The sequence below is a fragment of the Heptranchias perlo genome, chromosome 11 (assembly GCF_035084215.1).
Source record: "Heptranchias perlo isolate sHepPer1 chromosome 11, sHepPer1.hap1, whole genome shotgun sequence".
Lineage (NCBI taxonomy): Eukaryota > Metazoa > Chordata > Chondrichthyes > Hexanchiformes > Hexanchidae > Heptranchias > Heptranchias perlo.
The window spans coordinates 57,932,725-57,948,323 of NC_090335.1; the positions used below are offsets into that span (position 1 = coordinate 57,932,725).

General features: G+C 42.4%; 1 protein-coding gene across 2 annotated transcripts in view; it reads left to right on the plus strand.

The window, feature by feature from the left end:
- tbc1d23 (TBC1 domain family, member 23) overlaps window positions 1–15,599 on the plus strand; it is a 78,870-nt gene that overhangs the window by 35,711 nt on the left and 27,560 nt on the right. For both annotated transcript variants that reach the window (XM_067993133.1, XM_067993134.1), the window contains exons 8-9: window positions 4,820–4,923; window positions 12,511–12,633. In XM_067993133.1, coding sequence (XP_067849234.1) covers window positions 4,820–4,923; window positions 12,511–12,633 — 227 coding nt within the window. The remainder of the gene's footprint in view (window positions 1–4,819; window positions 4,924–12,510; window positions 12,634–15,599) is intronic.

The window sequence follows — 15,599 nt, forward strand, 5'->3', positions numbered from 1 at the left end:
AGGAAAGAGATTTAGACGTTAATGCAAACAAATCTCCAAAAGATAGTGCACAGATACAAAACATAATCAAAAAGGCTAATGGGGTGTTGGCCTTTACCTCAAGGGGGTTGGAATACAAAAGTGAGGAAGTGATACTTCTGTTGTACAGAGCCTTGGTAAACCCACCTTGGGTACTGCGTTCAGTTTTGAGCACTGGACTTCAGGAAAAATATATTGGCCATGGAAGGGGTACAGCGCAGATTCACCAGATTGATACTAGGCCTTAAAGGTTTAAATTATGAGGACAGGTTGCAAACACTTGACTTGTATTCTTGAGTTTGAAGGTTGAAGGGCGATCTTATCGAGGTATTAGAAGCGTTGAGAAGTGCCAAGTGGATGATCCATCTTGGACACCTCCGGAGATTGCCACCATCACAGAAGCCGGTCTTTGGCCAATTCGATTCACTACATGTGATATCAAGAAATGGCTGAATGCACTGGATACAGCAAAGGCTATGGGCCCCGACAACATCCCGGCTGTAGTCCTGAAGACTTGTGCTCCAGCACTAGCTGTGCCTAGCCAAGTTGTTCCAATACAGCTACAACGCTGGCATCTACCTGACAAAGTGGAAAATTGCCCAGGTATGTCCTGTCCACAAAAAGCAGGACAAATCCAATCCAGCCAATTACTGCCCGTTCAGTCTACTCTCAACCATCAGCGAAGTGGTGAACGGTGTCGTCGATAGTGCTGTCAAGTGACATTTACTCACCAATAACCTGCTCACCGACGCTCAGTTTGGGTTCCGCCAGGACCACTTGGCTCCAGACCTCATTACAGCCTTGGTCCAAATATGGACAAAAGAGCTGAATTCCAGAGGTGAGGTGAGAGTGTCTGCCCATGACATCAAGTCAGCATTTGACTGAGTGTGACACGAAGGAGCCCTAGTAAAATTGACGTCAATGGGAATCGGGGGGAAAACTCTCCAGTGGTTGGAATCATACCTAGCACAAAGGAAGATGGTAGTGGTTGTTGGAGGCCAATCATCTCAGCCCCAGGACATTGCTGCAGGAGTTCCTCAGGGCAGTGTCCTAGGCCCAACCATTTTCAGCTGCTTCATCAATGACCTTCCCTCCATCATAAGGTCAGAAGTGGGGATATTCACTGACTGTACAGTGTTCAGTTCCATTCGCAACCCCTCAGATAATGAAGCAGTCCGTGCCTGCATGCAGCAAGACCTGGACAACATTCAGGCTTGGGCTGATGAGTGGCAAGTAATATTTGTGCCAGTCAAGTGGCAGGCACTGACCATCTCCAACAAGAGAGAATCTAACCACTTCCCCATGACATTCAACGGCATTACCATTGCCGAATCCCCCACCATCAATATCCTGGGGGTCGCCATTGACCAGAAACTTAACTGGACCAGCCATATAAATACTGTGGCTACAAGAGCAGGTCAGAAGCTGGTATTCTGCAGCAAATGACTCACCTCCTGACTTCCCAAAACCTTTCCACCATCTACAAGGCACAAGTCAGGAGTGCGATGGAAGACTCTCCACTTGCCTGGATGAGTGCAGCTCCAACAACACTCAAGAAGCTCGACACCATACAGGACAAAGCAGCCTGCTTGATTGGCATCCCATCCACCACCTTAAACATTCACTCCCTCCACTGGCGCATGTGGCTGCAATGTGTACCATCTACAAGATGCACAGCAGCAACTCGCCAAGGCTTCTTCAACAGCACCTCCCAAACCCATGGCCTCTACCACCAGCAGGCACTTGGGAACACCACCACCTGCACGTTCCCCTCCAAGTCACACACCATCCTGACTTGGAAATATATTGCCGTTCTTTCATCGTCGCTGGGTCAAAATCCTGGAACCCCCCCCCCATCTGATAGCACTGTGGGAATATCTTCACCACCTGGACTGCAGCAGTTGAAGAAGGTGGCTCACCACCACCTTCTCAAGGGCAATAAATGCTGGCCTTGCCAGCAACGCCCATATCCCATGAATGAATTTTTAAAAATTAAAATGATTAAGGGATTCAATGAGGTAGATAACGGAGAAACTATTTGCTCTGGTAGGGGAATCCAGAGCAAGAGGACATAATGAAATTAGAGCTAGGCCATTTAGGAGTGAAATCAGGAATCACTTTTTCACACAAAGGGTAGTGGAAATCTGGAGCTCATTCCCCCCAAAAGGTCAATTGAAATATTCAAGACTGAAATCCATAGATTTTTTTGTTGGTATCAAGGGATGTGGAGCAAAGGCGGATAAATTGAGTTGAGGTACAGATCAGCTATGATCTAATTGAATGGTGGAACAGGCTCAAGGGGCTGAATGGCCTACTCCTATTCCTAAGTTTCTGTGATTCCATTTCTAGGTGCCTCAGTGACCTCCTCAGCCCTATATCCTTGCTCACACCCTTTGCTTCTCTGACAGTGTACTTCTCATCTGTTTTGTTCCACCATTGTCAGCTGTTCTTTCAGGCATTATGCCCCAGTCATCCGGAATTCCGTCCGAAAATCCCTTTGCCGTACCCTCCTCCCTTCCTGTTCACAGAAGCTGCCTACACACTGTTCTCTTCAACTGTTCTGTTGGCTCTGCCTCTTAACTCCATTCTATCTCTTCTTTTACCTCAAGGCTGATGTCCATTTCACTCTCTGATCTGTAAAGTACTCTGGGATGTTTTTCTGCTGTGAGCAGTTCTGTAAATGCAAGATGAAATACTCTGTATTTGCATGGTAATCCGAGTGACAAAACAGTGGAACAGAGTTGTTTAAGTTTCTTTTGTTACTTCAATCAAAATCATACTGGATGAATAGTCAGCAATTTGATAATACAATGCAATTCAGATACAATACATTAGCAAAATTATTGCAAATATACACAGTTATTCAATATCAAAATTTATTGCAAATATAGTATAGTTTAGATATGGTACAGTTTAATAGTGCAATCCATGAGGTAATCATTTGGTCTTTTGTTTACATTTGTATATTCACTTCAGGTGTTACAAGATACATTTTTGATCTTTACAGATGCTGTTAATGTTTAGTTATTGCACATGCTTCATTTAACGATGATAAATGATCTGGAAATTTCAAAAATAGTGTGTGCATGAGAACAAGGGTTGAAGCATAATAATTTTGTTTAGCTGCTGGTTTACTCTGGTTCCTTGTACTGAAAAGAAAGCAACGAAAGCCATCTGCTGCTTTTTGTCACATGGACGGAGAAACAGAAGAAAAATGCTGAGTCGTGTTTCCCCTCACCAGGCTACAGAGATTAAGTGATTTTATTTGGTCTACTCTGAACTAATAAGCCTGATAAAGCACAAAGAACAGGAATGTGCCCAATTTATCATGCCAATATGAATAAAGCATAATGATCTGCAAAACTGTGCTCTGCAAGCAAATGCGCTCGATGATATAAGAATTGTTTTCATTCACCAGTTGATGGTTTTCACTACTTAACAGCATAATTAAGTGCAGTGGATGTCAATTTAAGCTATTCCAAAAAAAATTGTTCGGAAGGTATCTGATATGAAATTCTGACTATTTGCTTCCTCTTTGAGTCATGCAAGATAGAATGCATTATTTGTTACAGGAAGTGCTTGAAAATTATTCCAAGTTTATTAATTCATCACAGGCATAACCTGATGTTGTACCATGATGGCTCTTTGAGAGTTAGATATTTTACCCACGATAAAGAATGATGATGTATTGTCGCTGGTGTGATATCCTAGATAACTGTGTTATGTGGGGGAACTGTGGGAAAGACAAACCTGAAATGATTAGAGAGAGGTGAATTCTGTATTTTCATTTTCAGCTACATGGGTGGTTTTGATTCTTTCCTGTTAATTTTCCTTACTGAGTGAGGCTTACAAACAGGTCCTAATGTGCTTTGTGAATGGCAGTCTTGCTATCAATTATGTAAAAAAAAATCCTGGTGTTGTTTTTGTGCTCGTCCTCATAAAATTGTGATAGTTACCAGATTCGTAGGAGGCAGCCTTAAGCTGCATTCTGAGAGTTGTAATACACGAATTGCATGCAGAGAGAGATCCTGGGAGTTGTATCTGCTAACTAGTTGAGCCTCTACATTCACGTGACAGATTTGGTAACTCTTGGCAGCCCCATGAACTCAAACTTCAGGCTTCTCAAAGAGGGGCAGGCCTCTGACTGAAAAAGTTGTTGAGACATTTCAAAAGACACAAAATGAAACAGTATAAATAGATTTAATGGTTTTCTTCCAAATTTTGTAATATTTAATATCTTTATTGTGTTAGGAACCATGTTTCCATTAGTAACTACTCAGTTTAGTGAAAAAATGATGGGCAAAAAGATGTTTTGAAAATAATTTGAATGATTTTATTGGTTCTCCTTTCTTTTATTGGTAGCTGTTTCCTGACTTTTTTATTGATTGGTAATTTTTATATCCATTTTTGAGTGGTGCGTTCTGTACTGTTCAGTTATTTCTTTTATGAATATAAATTTTACGCCAGTTAGGTAAGTGTGACAAAAAAATTGCACATGTACAAGTATGATGGATACATCGCATGCCAGAAATATCCATGTAGATATTTAGAGATTATACAGTATATTTCTTGAATAGTATTTGAAATCGAAACAAAATACATTGTTTACATTGCTTGCTTGGCTCCTGTTAGTGACATTGGGTCTACATCACTGCATGGCCCGATTCCTAATTCCAAGAAAGGAGATTACTAAAGGGATTGAGATTACTAAAGGGATTGACTTAAGTGACTTTTATTTTACTATAACACACTACTTGTCAGAATGTGTGTGAGCCCAGTGCAACATATGTTTGTATTTCAGGATCACTTGAAAGTGTTCCATGCAACCTGGAGACAGAAGATGTAGAGGATCTCTTTTCATTGGCACTGTATTATTATGCCAGAACACCTGCTTCTTTTAGAAAGGTACATTTATTTCTGAAAAACAAATACATTCGGCTTTTATTTTTGATCCGTATGTGGCAACTAAAGATGCAAACCAGGTTCAGATTAGGCAGAATCCTTTTAAAGAATTTGTATGATTTGCTTTTAAAATTTTTTAGCAGCATAAATTTAAACGAATATCAAATTTCATCCTCCTAAAGAAACACATTTTTCTATTAAAGAGTCAATATTATGTGATGACAGGAATTTCTGTCTTTATTTCATACTGTTTTACAAATAGCTAGAATTAACAGAGAAGATGGGCTCGATTTTGGCGTCGGGTTTCCGGCGGGTTTCCAGCGGGGGGGCCCCGAAAATCCCGATATCCGGTCACGTGACCGGATCGCGACGAAATCCCGGCCACTTCCGGGTACCGCGCTGACGTGCGGGGCTGCGCGCGCAAGCCCCGCTGGTGGGAATCCCGCAGGCAATTGAAGCCAGCGGGGTTCCACTTGAGAGTACTTACCTTGCTTGTTGAGGTCAGTTAATGAGCTGAATCAGCGGTCAAAAGAGGAAGTGTGGGATTTTAGGTTCAAGGCAGTGAGTTTCCCACACTGGGGGAAACAGTCTCTCTCCAACCAGGCGTGTTGCAGCCAGCAGCCTGTGGCAGGTGCCAAGGTGCACTCCACGGGGGAGAGCCCTCACCCACGCAGGAGGCCACCGCCCCCACCACCCCCCGCCAAGCCAGAGGACAGACCGACACGAAACCGCAGCCCCAGTCCGAGGAACCACCCACCTACCCTGCACAACCCCTCAGACCAACACCTGCCAGATGGGTGGTGTGTGGACACCCTCGGAGGATGAACAGCATGACCAGCCCCAGCAGCTTCGCAGTCCACGCCGTCCGCCGAGCTGCTCCTGGCTGGCCCCAGCACCATCTGCTTACCTGTCGCTGCCAAAGTCACCACTGCCCTCCACAACTTCTCCACCGCATCCTTCCAGGGTGCAGCCGGGTACACCGCCGATGTCTCTCAGTCGTCTGCGCGGAAGAGCCCTGCAAATACACCTGCACGTACTCTGCAGTAACACAATGGGTGGCATCAGTGGTGGGTCCTCATAGTGATACCCAGGAGCGGGCATTATTGGACACAACAGACAGGATTCGCGGAGACATGGCAGTGGTGGTGTCAATATAATGTGTGCTGTTTGTTGCTCTGAAATTCAATATAGGTAACACCCATGACAAACCCTCAGACACCCTTGTACACCCCCTTCATGCTCACGACACATTTGCCTTACGCTGCCTACTGCACATATGTGATGCATGCCCTGTGGCTGCAGCACAGGTGGTGGCAGGTTGAGTGAGGCTGGCCGTGAGAGAGATGCACGAGAGGGTGAGTATGGGATGGAGCAATGAGATTGTATGAGGATTGGGTTGCGTGTTAGTGGTAGGATGAGTACTGGCGAGGTGAGTATGTGGAGGTAGGATGAGGATGGGGTTTGAGTGGGTATGAAGGGTGATGTGACAGAGTAGTGTTGGAGGTGCCGAAGGAGATGTGGGGTGGGGGCAGTGTTGTGGCAGACGGAGTGTAGGGGAAAGACTTCGTGTTCTCACTGTGGCTGACCTACTGCGGTCATTGCAGCGCCTCCTGCACTGTATGCAGGTGGGCCATATGTTGGTGGCACAGGTGACCCCCTCTGCCACCTCGAGCCAGGCCTTCTTGGTGGCAGAGGCAGGCCGCTTCCTCCCGACCGCCGGGTGGAAGATCTGTGTCCTCCCCCTCCTCCTCACCCCATCTGATGATACCTGGGGTGAGGCATCATTAAGCTGGGAGCAGCCTTCCCCCTGGGCTGCTCCATGCTGCAATTTGTTCCATTGGTTGCAGCATCTGTCAGTGGAGGACTGCCCCTTTAACTAGAGAGCCTCCAGCTGACCGATCGTACTGCGCATGCGCAGCCCGCCCGACGCGCAGGCCAGCGCCGCGGACCCCGGAGGATCAGGTAATTGATTCCTATTAGTGTGTTGCCTGCTACGATCGCGCGGGCAACCCACTAATTTCTCCGAGCGTGTTGACCACGCTCCCGAAACCCAACCCGCCGGAAACCCGCAGGCCTGGTAAAATCAGGCCCGATGTCTTTGATCACAAAAATTTAATAGGATTGCAGACAGAATGTCTGTCTGAGAAAGTGGTGAATGTCTTTATTTAAAATCATGTTTTTGTGGCTGTTACAGCTGATTTGGAATGTTAGGCAGATTGACAGACAGTAGAGCAGAAAATTCTATGTATTCTGAATACTGAGCTATCAGGAGTTCATATGGTCCGACATTTGTCTAGAGCAAATGTATGTGTGAAAAGGCCAATATCCAGACATTAACACCAAAGCTCACAGGGTGTAAGATCTTTTAAATAGTTTGTTTACTTGAAAAGAAGCGGTTAAAACATAAAATAAGTCCCATGGCATAAGCTGCAGCTTGGGCTGCTCATCTTTTGACCGGCTACGACATTGCAAACTCCATGGGTGAACTGAGGTTTGTGCCATGCCTTTTCATCTTATCATGAAGATCTGCCAAGAGACAAACCTGACTGTTTCATCTAAAGGTCCTATTGCTTATCCCAATGTAAAACCGCATTTTAAAAAGTATATGTTAACCCATTATAGACTGATTCTGGTTTCATTTTTAAAAAATGATGCTGTGAAATATTTCACTATGTTGTAACTTTTGTTTAAGTAGTAGATTAATCTCTTAAGTAGTTTTAATCTGTATGCATTGGTATGATGGTGTTACATTCCATTACCTTTGGAAAGTACAGGTGAATTTGGTGTGCATCACATGTATTCTTCAGTGAGTAGTATACCACGAATATCAATTGATTGTTAAAAATGGACATGCTAACCCATTGATGGCACATACAAGGCCATGGGTTTTGGTTCATAAGAGTTTTGTGATACTAGACAAAAGTGTTGGGGAAAAATCTGAACTGTAACGTGTTTTATGCCTAAAAATTACAAGAAATTTAACAAATATAATATTTTTTCGGGATTTGTAAAATTGTTTTACCCCTAATAATGACTTTTATGGTTTCAAATGGCCTTGTGCGTCTTAAGATTGTGTTTTGGCTGAAACATGTAGTTAGTTTAATACTTTTGTAACTGACCACCTGATTTTATTATAGTTTTTTTTTCATTAAATATATTTTGAACTTTTATTTCTTGACAGGAAATTAACTGTTTTCATATTTTCTCAAACATGTTTTGTATACTGCATCTCCCGCTGAGAAGGCAGTCTGCAAAAGGTTGTGCTTTAGTGGTAGAACTTAATTCCCTTCCTTCTGACTTATCCTTTCTCCCTTGTGGGGACATGCTTAATCTCTGCCACCATGCCAAACATGCACATCTTGGATAGGAAACGAAGTGGAGAATCTAGTTACACAGACTAGAAACCTTTTGTTCCACCAGGTGGTTGGCTTCATTAACATCGTAGTACTTCATTGAGATGAACTCCAATTTTTTGTGTATTGATAGGAGAATTTGTTTTGGCATGTTTTAAAGATGTATAACTGAAACTCATTGTTGCAGGGTCAATTTTTAAAAATGAGCAAATTGCATTATCTAGATTTTGCATTCTTGAATTTTTGCAAGCATCGGGTGCTGCCAGCATTTTATTTTCCCAAAATATTTAAACCAAGAGCTCGTCAACGGTGGCCATTCTGTCAACATCGGGTGGCACTGTATGAGCTGATCTGCTGGCTCATTGCTCTTTGACTCGCCCACTTTTGACTCCAGCTGCCAAAAACCTGAGGGCTACCCAAAAATCGTTCCCTGATACCAATAATGCGGTACCTCCTCCTTCCCAGCTACAGAGGTGAACATTAAAGGCAGTGTGCCTTTACATATAGAGATCCTGTCACCAACTCCACTGAGATTAAGGCTGCAAAAGTGACAGTCTACATCAGGAAGGGCCCAGAATGATAGCACCCTCTATTTGTTCTTCTCCTTTCTTGCTTTGGGACAATCTAGAGCAATGCTGGAGTAGGTTTCACATCTCAAAAGTGCTTTTGGCAATTTCTTTTTGGTTCCTTACCAAAGTACATGAATGTAGATTTCTCTGGAAAATGCTATAATTACTTTGTATGAAAAATTTGAGATTAATATTTCTGAAATTCTGTTTAGTTTGAAAATATGAATATTGGAGAATGAGTACATTCATTTTTATGATACATTACTAAACAAATGAGGAATTCAAATGCTAGATTAAGTTTGGACATGGAGGAGTGGTATAGGATGACTTGGAGAAGTGTGATGCCTCTGTGCAGTGTTTACATTACAACATAGTTGGTGTCGAGCTTGCTACATGCCAAGTAATATGTCTGAACCAAAGTCCTACTGTTGTACTGCTGCACAGCTTAATTTTGCTGCCTTTTCTATCTGATCTTGTCTGCAAGAGGGAGTGAGCTATTCCATTGTTTTAAAATTGCCAAATTCCCCTTCAGCTTTGTGGTCTCCCTGTGGCACATAACAATCTGGTAGGCAGGTAGTCTATTACTAGGATTCTTCATGTGCTACTCTGACAAGCTGCTCAAAGGTACATAAGCCAGTCCTGGGAAAACTCTCCTTCGTGCCTTGACACCTCGTAACGCAGCTAAGAATAGTAATTCACACACTGGGCATACATCTGTTTCTCTCCACTGTGCGACTCAGGAAGGTGGAGCTCTACATGCTGTGTTGCCATGCTGTCCATGTGTTTATTGTTTTCTTAGTGCTTGGGCAGGTAATACTGGCATAATTTGTATTTAACCTCCTTTTGTTTGCCAGTTGCAGAGGAGCATCGACTGCTGTGAAGACCACGGCCACATCTTTATGATTTCATTGTTGAAATACTGTCGTGCAATGATTGGAACCATAGGGAAGACAGTAACGGAGCATGGGAGGAAGAAAAGGGGAACGTGTTTTAACATAGGAAAAAATATACACTGGACAATTTAATATGCACACCCTAACACCCTAAAAATAACTTCATTGAATGACTGAGGATTGCAATGTGTTAGTAAGCTGTTCAAACCTAGGTTTGAATACAGCCCAGATCATAGGGATGAAAATTTTCCTTCACTGCTGGCTTGAATCCTATATGAAATAAGTTTGGACAATCTGGGAGAAAGAGATAGATCGTGTAATTATAGACCAGTCAGTCTAACCTCGGTGGTGGGCAAATTATTGGAATTGATTCTGAGGGACAGCATAAATCATCATTTAGAAAGGCACGGGTTAATCAAGGACAGTCAGCATGAATTTGTTAAGGGAAGGTCGTGTCTGACTAACTTGATTGAATTTTTTGAGCAGGTAACAAGGAGGGTCAATGAGGGTAGTGCGTTTGATGTAGTCTACATGGATTTTAGAAAGGCTTTTGACAAGGTCCCACATGGCAAACTGGTCAAAAAAGTAAAAGCCCATGGGATCCAAGGGAAAGTGGCTATGTGGATCCAAAATTGGCTCAGTGGCAGGAAGCAAAGGGTAATGGTTGACAGGTGTTTTTGCAACTGGAAGGTTGTATCCAGTGGGGTCCTGCAAGGCTCAGTACTAGGTCCCTTGCTTTTTGAGGTATGAATGATTTGGACTTGAATGTGGGCGGCTTGATCAAGAAGTTTGCAGATGATAAAAAAATTGTCCGTGTGGTTGATAGTGAGGAGGAAAGTTGTAGACTGCAGGAAGATATCAATGGACTGGTCAGGTGGGCTGAAATGTGGTAAATGGAATTCAATGCAGAGAAGTGTGAGGTAATGTATTTGGGGAGGGCAAACAAGGCAAGGGAGTACACAATAAATGGGAGGACACTGAGAGGTGTAGAGGAACAACAGGACCTTGGAGTGCATATACACAGATCCCTGAAGGTAGCAGGACAGGTAGATAAGGTGATTAAGAAGGCATACAGGATACCTTCCTTTATTAGCCGAGGCATAGAATGTAAGAGCAGGGAGGTTATGCTAGAACTGTATAAAACATTGGTTAGGCTACAGTTCTGGTCACCACATTACAGGAAGGATGTGAATGCACTGGAGAGGGCACAGAGGAGATTTACAAGGATGTTGCCAGGGCTGGAGAATTTTAGCTGTGAGAAAAGATTGGATAGGCTAGGGTTGTTTTCTTTGGAACAAAGGAGGCTGAGGCGTGATTTAATTGAGGTATATAAAATTATGACTGGACTGGATAGAGCGGATCGGGAGGAACTATTTCCCTTAGCAGAGAGGTCAGTGACCAGGGGCATAGATTTAAAGTAATTGGTAGAAGGATTAGAAGAGAGCTGAGGAGAAATGTTTTCACTCAGAGGATGGTGGGGATCTGCCTGAAAGGGTGGTAGAGACAGAAACCCTCAACTCATTTAAAAAGTACTTGGATGTGCATTTGAAGTGCCGTAACCTGCAGGGCTTCGGAACAAGTGCTGGAAAGTGGGATAAAGCTGGATAGCTCTTATTCGGCCAGCATGGACACGATGGGCTGAATGACCTCCTTCTGTGCCATAACTTTCTATGATTCTATGAAGCCAAATCCTGGGCATGAACCCATGTGACAGAAGTTTCACTCAGAGACCACAAGGTTGGATGGTATGAGAAATGAAAAAGTCACACTGGAGAATTAGGGTTGCTGTTCTTAGAGTACAAGAACAAATTTGCATTTATGTAGCACTGTAGGATGTCCCAGAGTACTTCACAGCCAATGGATTACTTTTGAAATGTACTCACTGTTGTAATGTAGGCCGACGTGGCAGTCAATTTGCACACAGCAAGGTCCTACAAACAACAATGAAATAAATGACCAGATAACCTGTTTTAGCCGTGTTTGTTGAGGGATAAATGTTGTCTAAATACTGGGAGAACACCCCCCCCCCCCCCCCTTCAGCCGCTGTTCGAATAGTGCCATGGGATCTTTTACATCCACCTGAGGGAGCAGACCTTGGTTAACGTTTCAACCGATAATTGGCATCTCCGACAGTGCAACATTCCCTTAGTACTGTATTGAACTGGCAGCCTAGATTATGTGCTGAAGTCTGTGGAGTGTGGCTTGAACCCACAGCTCGGTAACTCAAAGTCAAAACTGACACCTGAGAATAGTGTTAATGCACATTGTTGGGGCACAGTAAAGTGAGCTTTATTCTGAATCTGACCTTGGAGTGCTTCATGCTGACCCTGAAAGCAAAAAGTGGAAAAATACTGTATTTCTCTGCACTGACATCCCTCACCTTGAGAAGTGCAAGAATTCAACAAAAATGAACACTGTATTTTCTGTATCATTGTCAGAACATCTCTGAAACAGTACGGTATCTGTCAGAGGAATCTATGATGTAGTGAGGTCAGCCAGCATGTATCGAAGTTTGGGAAGTTGCACAGGTTTTTATCTTGTAGATTAATTTCTTAAGTACAGTTGAAGTATTCCCTGCATCTTGATGATCTGTAAACTGCACAGATTCAAACACTTTCAAGTCTCCAGTCTCCTTGTCTATCAAGTAGTTCATATTGCTTCCGGTTCATATTGCTTCCAGTTCAAGTGCAGATATTTCTAAATAGTAGTAAAACTTCTCCTGGCATATAGCTGTGCACAATGATTGTTCATGACTAATAACATTGTTCTTGGTAGGATAACCAGAACCTGTTTGGAAGTAATCTTCTGGGCCTGAAGGATGATGAGATGGACCTGAGCCAAGCTTTATGCTTGCCTGTTTCAGTATCAGAAATACTACAGGCAAATCAACAGCAAGGGGTAAGATATACAAATAAACAGGCCAAACTATTTAAACAAAAGAATTGAGCAGACTGTGATGGCTATAAGATTTGTAATATGTCTGTGAACGTAAGAAATAGGAGCAGGAGTAGGCCAAATGGCCCCTCAAGCCTGTTCCACCATTCAATAGGATCATGGCTGATCATCTACCTCAACTCCACTTTCCCGCCCTATCTCGATTACCTTAGTGTCCAAATATCCATTGATCTCAGTCTTGAATATACTCAACGACTGAACATCCACAGCCCTCTGGGGTAGAGAATTCCAAAGATTCACAACCCTCTGAGTGAAGAAATTTTTCCTCATCTCGGTCTAAATGGCCGACTCCTTATCTTGAGGCTGACCCCTAGTTCTAGACTCTCCAACCAGGGGAAACGGCTTCTCAGCATCTACCCTGTCAAGCCTTCTAAGAATTTTATATGTTGCAAAGAGATCACTTCTCATTCTTCTAAACTCCAGAGAATATAGGGCCATTCTACTCAATCTCTCCTCATAGAACAACCCTCTCATCCCAGGAATCAATCTAGTGAACCTTTGTTGCACCCCCTCTAAGGCAAGTATATCCTTCCTTAGGTAAGGAGATCAAAACTGTAGTATCACCAGAGCCCTATATAATTGCAGCAAGACTTCCTTACTCTTGCATTCCAACCCCCATACAATAAAGGCTAACATACCATTTGTCTTCCTAATTGCTTGCTGTACCTGCATGTTAACTTTCTGTTATTCGTGTACAAGTTCACCCAAATCCTTCTGACTATCAACATTTCTTAGTCTCTTACCTTTTTGAAAAAAAATTCTGTTTTCCTATTCTTCCAAATTCATCAAAGTGAATAACCTCACATTTCCCTACATTATACTCCATCTGCCACCTTCTTGGCCACTCACTTAACCTGTCTATATCCCTTTGCAGCCTCTTTGCATCCTCCTCACAGCTTACTTTCCCACCTAGCTTTATACCATCTGCAAACTTGGATACATTACACTCGGTCCCCTCATCTAAGTCATTGATTTCTATTTAAAAAGTACTTTGATATACACTTGAAGTGCTGTAACCTACAAGGCTACAGACCAAGAGCTGGAAAGTGGGATTAGGCTGGATAGCTCTTTTTCGGCAGGCACAGATGAAATGGGCTGAATGGCCTCCTTGTGTGCCATAAATTTCTCTGATTCTATTCTACGATTCTATGATAGATTGTAAACAGCTGAGGCCCAAACATTGATCCTTGCGACACCCCATTAGTTACAACCTGCTAACCCGAAAATGACCCGTTTATTCCTACTCTCTGTTTTCTGTCCGTTAACCAATCCTCAATCCACACTAATACATTACCCCCAATCCCATGAGCCCTAATCTTGTGTAACAACCTCTTGTGTGGCATCTTATCGAATGTTTTTTGAAAATCCAAATATACAACATCCATTGGTTTCCCCCTTATCTATCCTGCTAGTTACATCCTCAAAAAACTAATAGATTTGTCAAACACGATTTCCCTTTCATAAAACCGTGTTGACTCTGCCTAATCATGTTATGATTTTCTAAGTGCCCTGTTACTACGTCCTTAATAATAGATTCTAGCATTTTCCCTACTACTGATGTCAGGCTAACTGGCCTATAGTTGCCTGTTTCTCCTCTCCCTCCTTTCTTGAATAGCGGGGTTACATTTGCTACCTTCCAATCCACTGGGACCGTTCTAGGATGTAGGGAATTCTGGAAAATCAAAACACATTCATCCACTATCTCTGCAGCCACCTCTTTTAAAACCCTAGGATGTAGGCCATCAGGTCCAGGGGATTTGTCGACTTTTAGTCCCATTAATTTCTCTAGTACTTTTTCTTTACTGATCTGAAATGCTTCAAGTTCCTCATTCACATTAGACCCTTGGTTCCCCACTATTTCCAGTATATTTTTTGTGTCTTCTACTGTGAAGACCGATGCATAATATTTGTTTAATGTCTCTGCCATTTCCTTATTCCCCATTATAATTTCTCCTGTCTCTACCTCTAAGGGACCCACGTTTACTTTTGTTAATCGCTTCCTTTTTACATACTTGTAGAAGCTCTCTCAATCTGTTTGTTATTATATTTCTTGCTAGTTTACTCTCATATTCAATTTTCTCCCTCTTTATCAATTTCTTGGTCATCCTTTGCTGATTTCTAAAACTCTCCCGATCCTCAGGCTTACGATTCTTGGCAACATTATAAGCCTCTTCTTTTAATCTAATACTATCCTTAACTTCTCTAGTTAGCCATGGTTGGATCATTTTTCCCGTGGCGTTTTTATTCCTCAATGGAATGTATATTCATTGAGAATTATGAATTATTTCTTTAAATGTTCACCGTTGCTTACCTACCGTCACCTTTTAATCTAATTTCCCAATTTACCGTAGCCAAATCGCCACTCGTACCTATGTAATTTGCTTTGTTTAAATTTAAGACCCTAGTTTTGGATTTAACTACATCACTCTCAAACTCAATATGAAATTCTATCATATTATGATCATTCTGCCCCAGAGAATCCTTAACTATAAGATTACTAATTAACCCTGTCTCAGTACTAGATCTAAAATAGCCTGTTCCCTAGTTGGTTCTTCGACCTATTGTTCTATATGTGAATATTTGTTGTTCACATGAATGACTCTTAATAAACTTCATAAATAACATTCATGTCATGAAATATCAAGATTCCTTTTGTATGAACAGCGTGTCTTAGCAGACAATGAGTGCCTGCATGCTGATTATAGTTTGGTATCACTAGACTCCAAATGGTGCCTTCAAATTACAATTTTTTTAAAATGAAACAAAGTTTGATCTTTATCTGTTCTTATATTGGTTTAGTGCAACTCTCAAGTATCCTTGAACCTGAAGTTTGTTCTCCAGCAATCCAGTGAAGTCCCAAAATATGTCTTGTGTTTTATCCAAAATAACTTTTGGTCTCTTTTTAAACC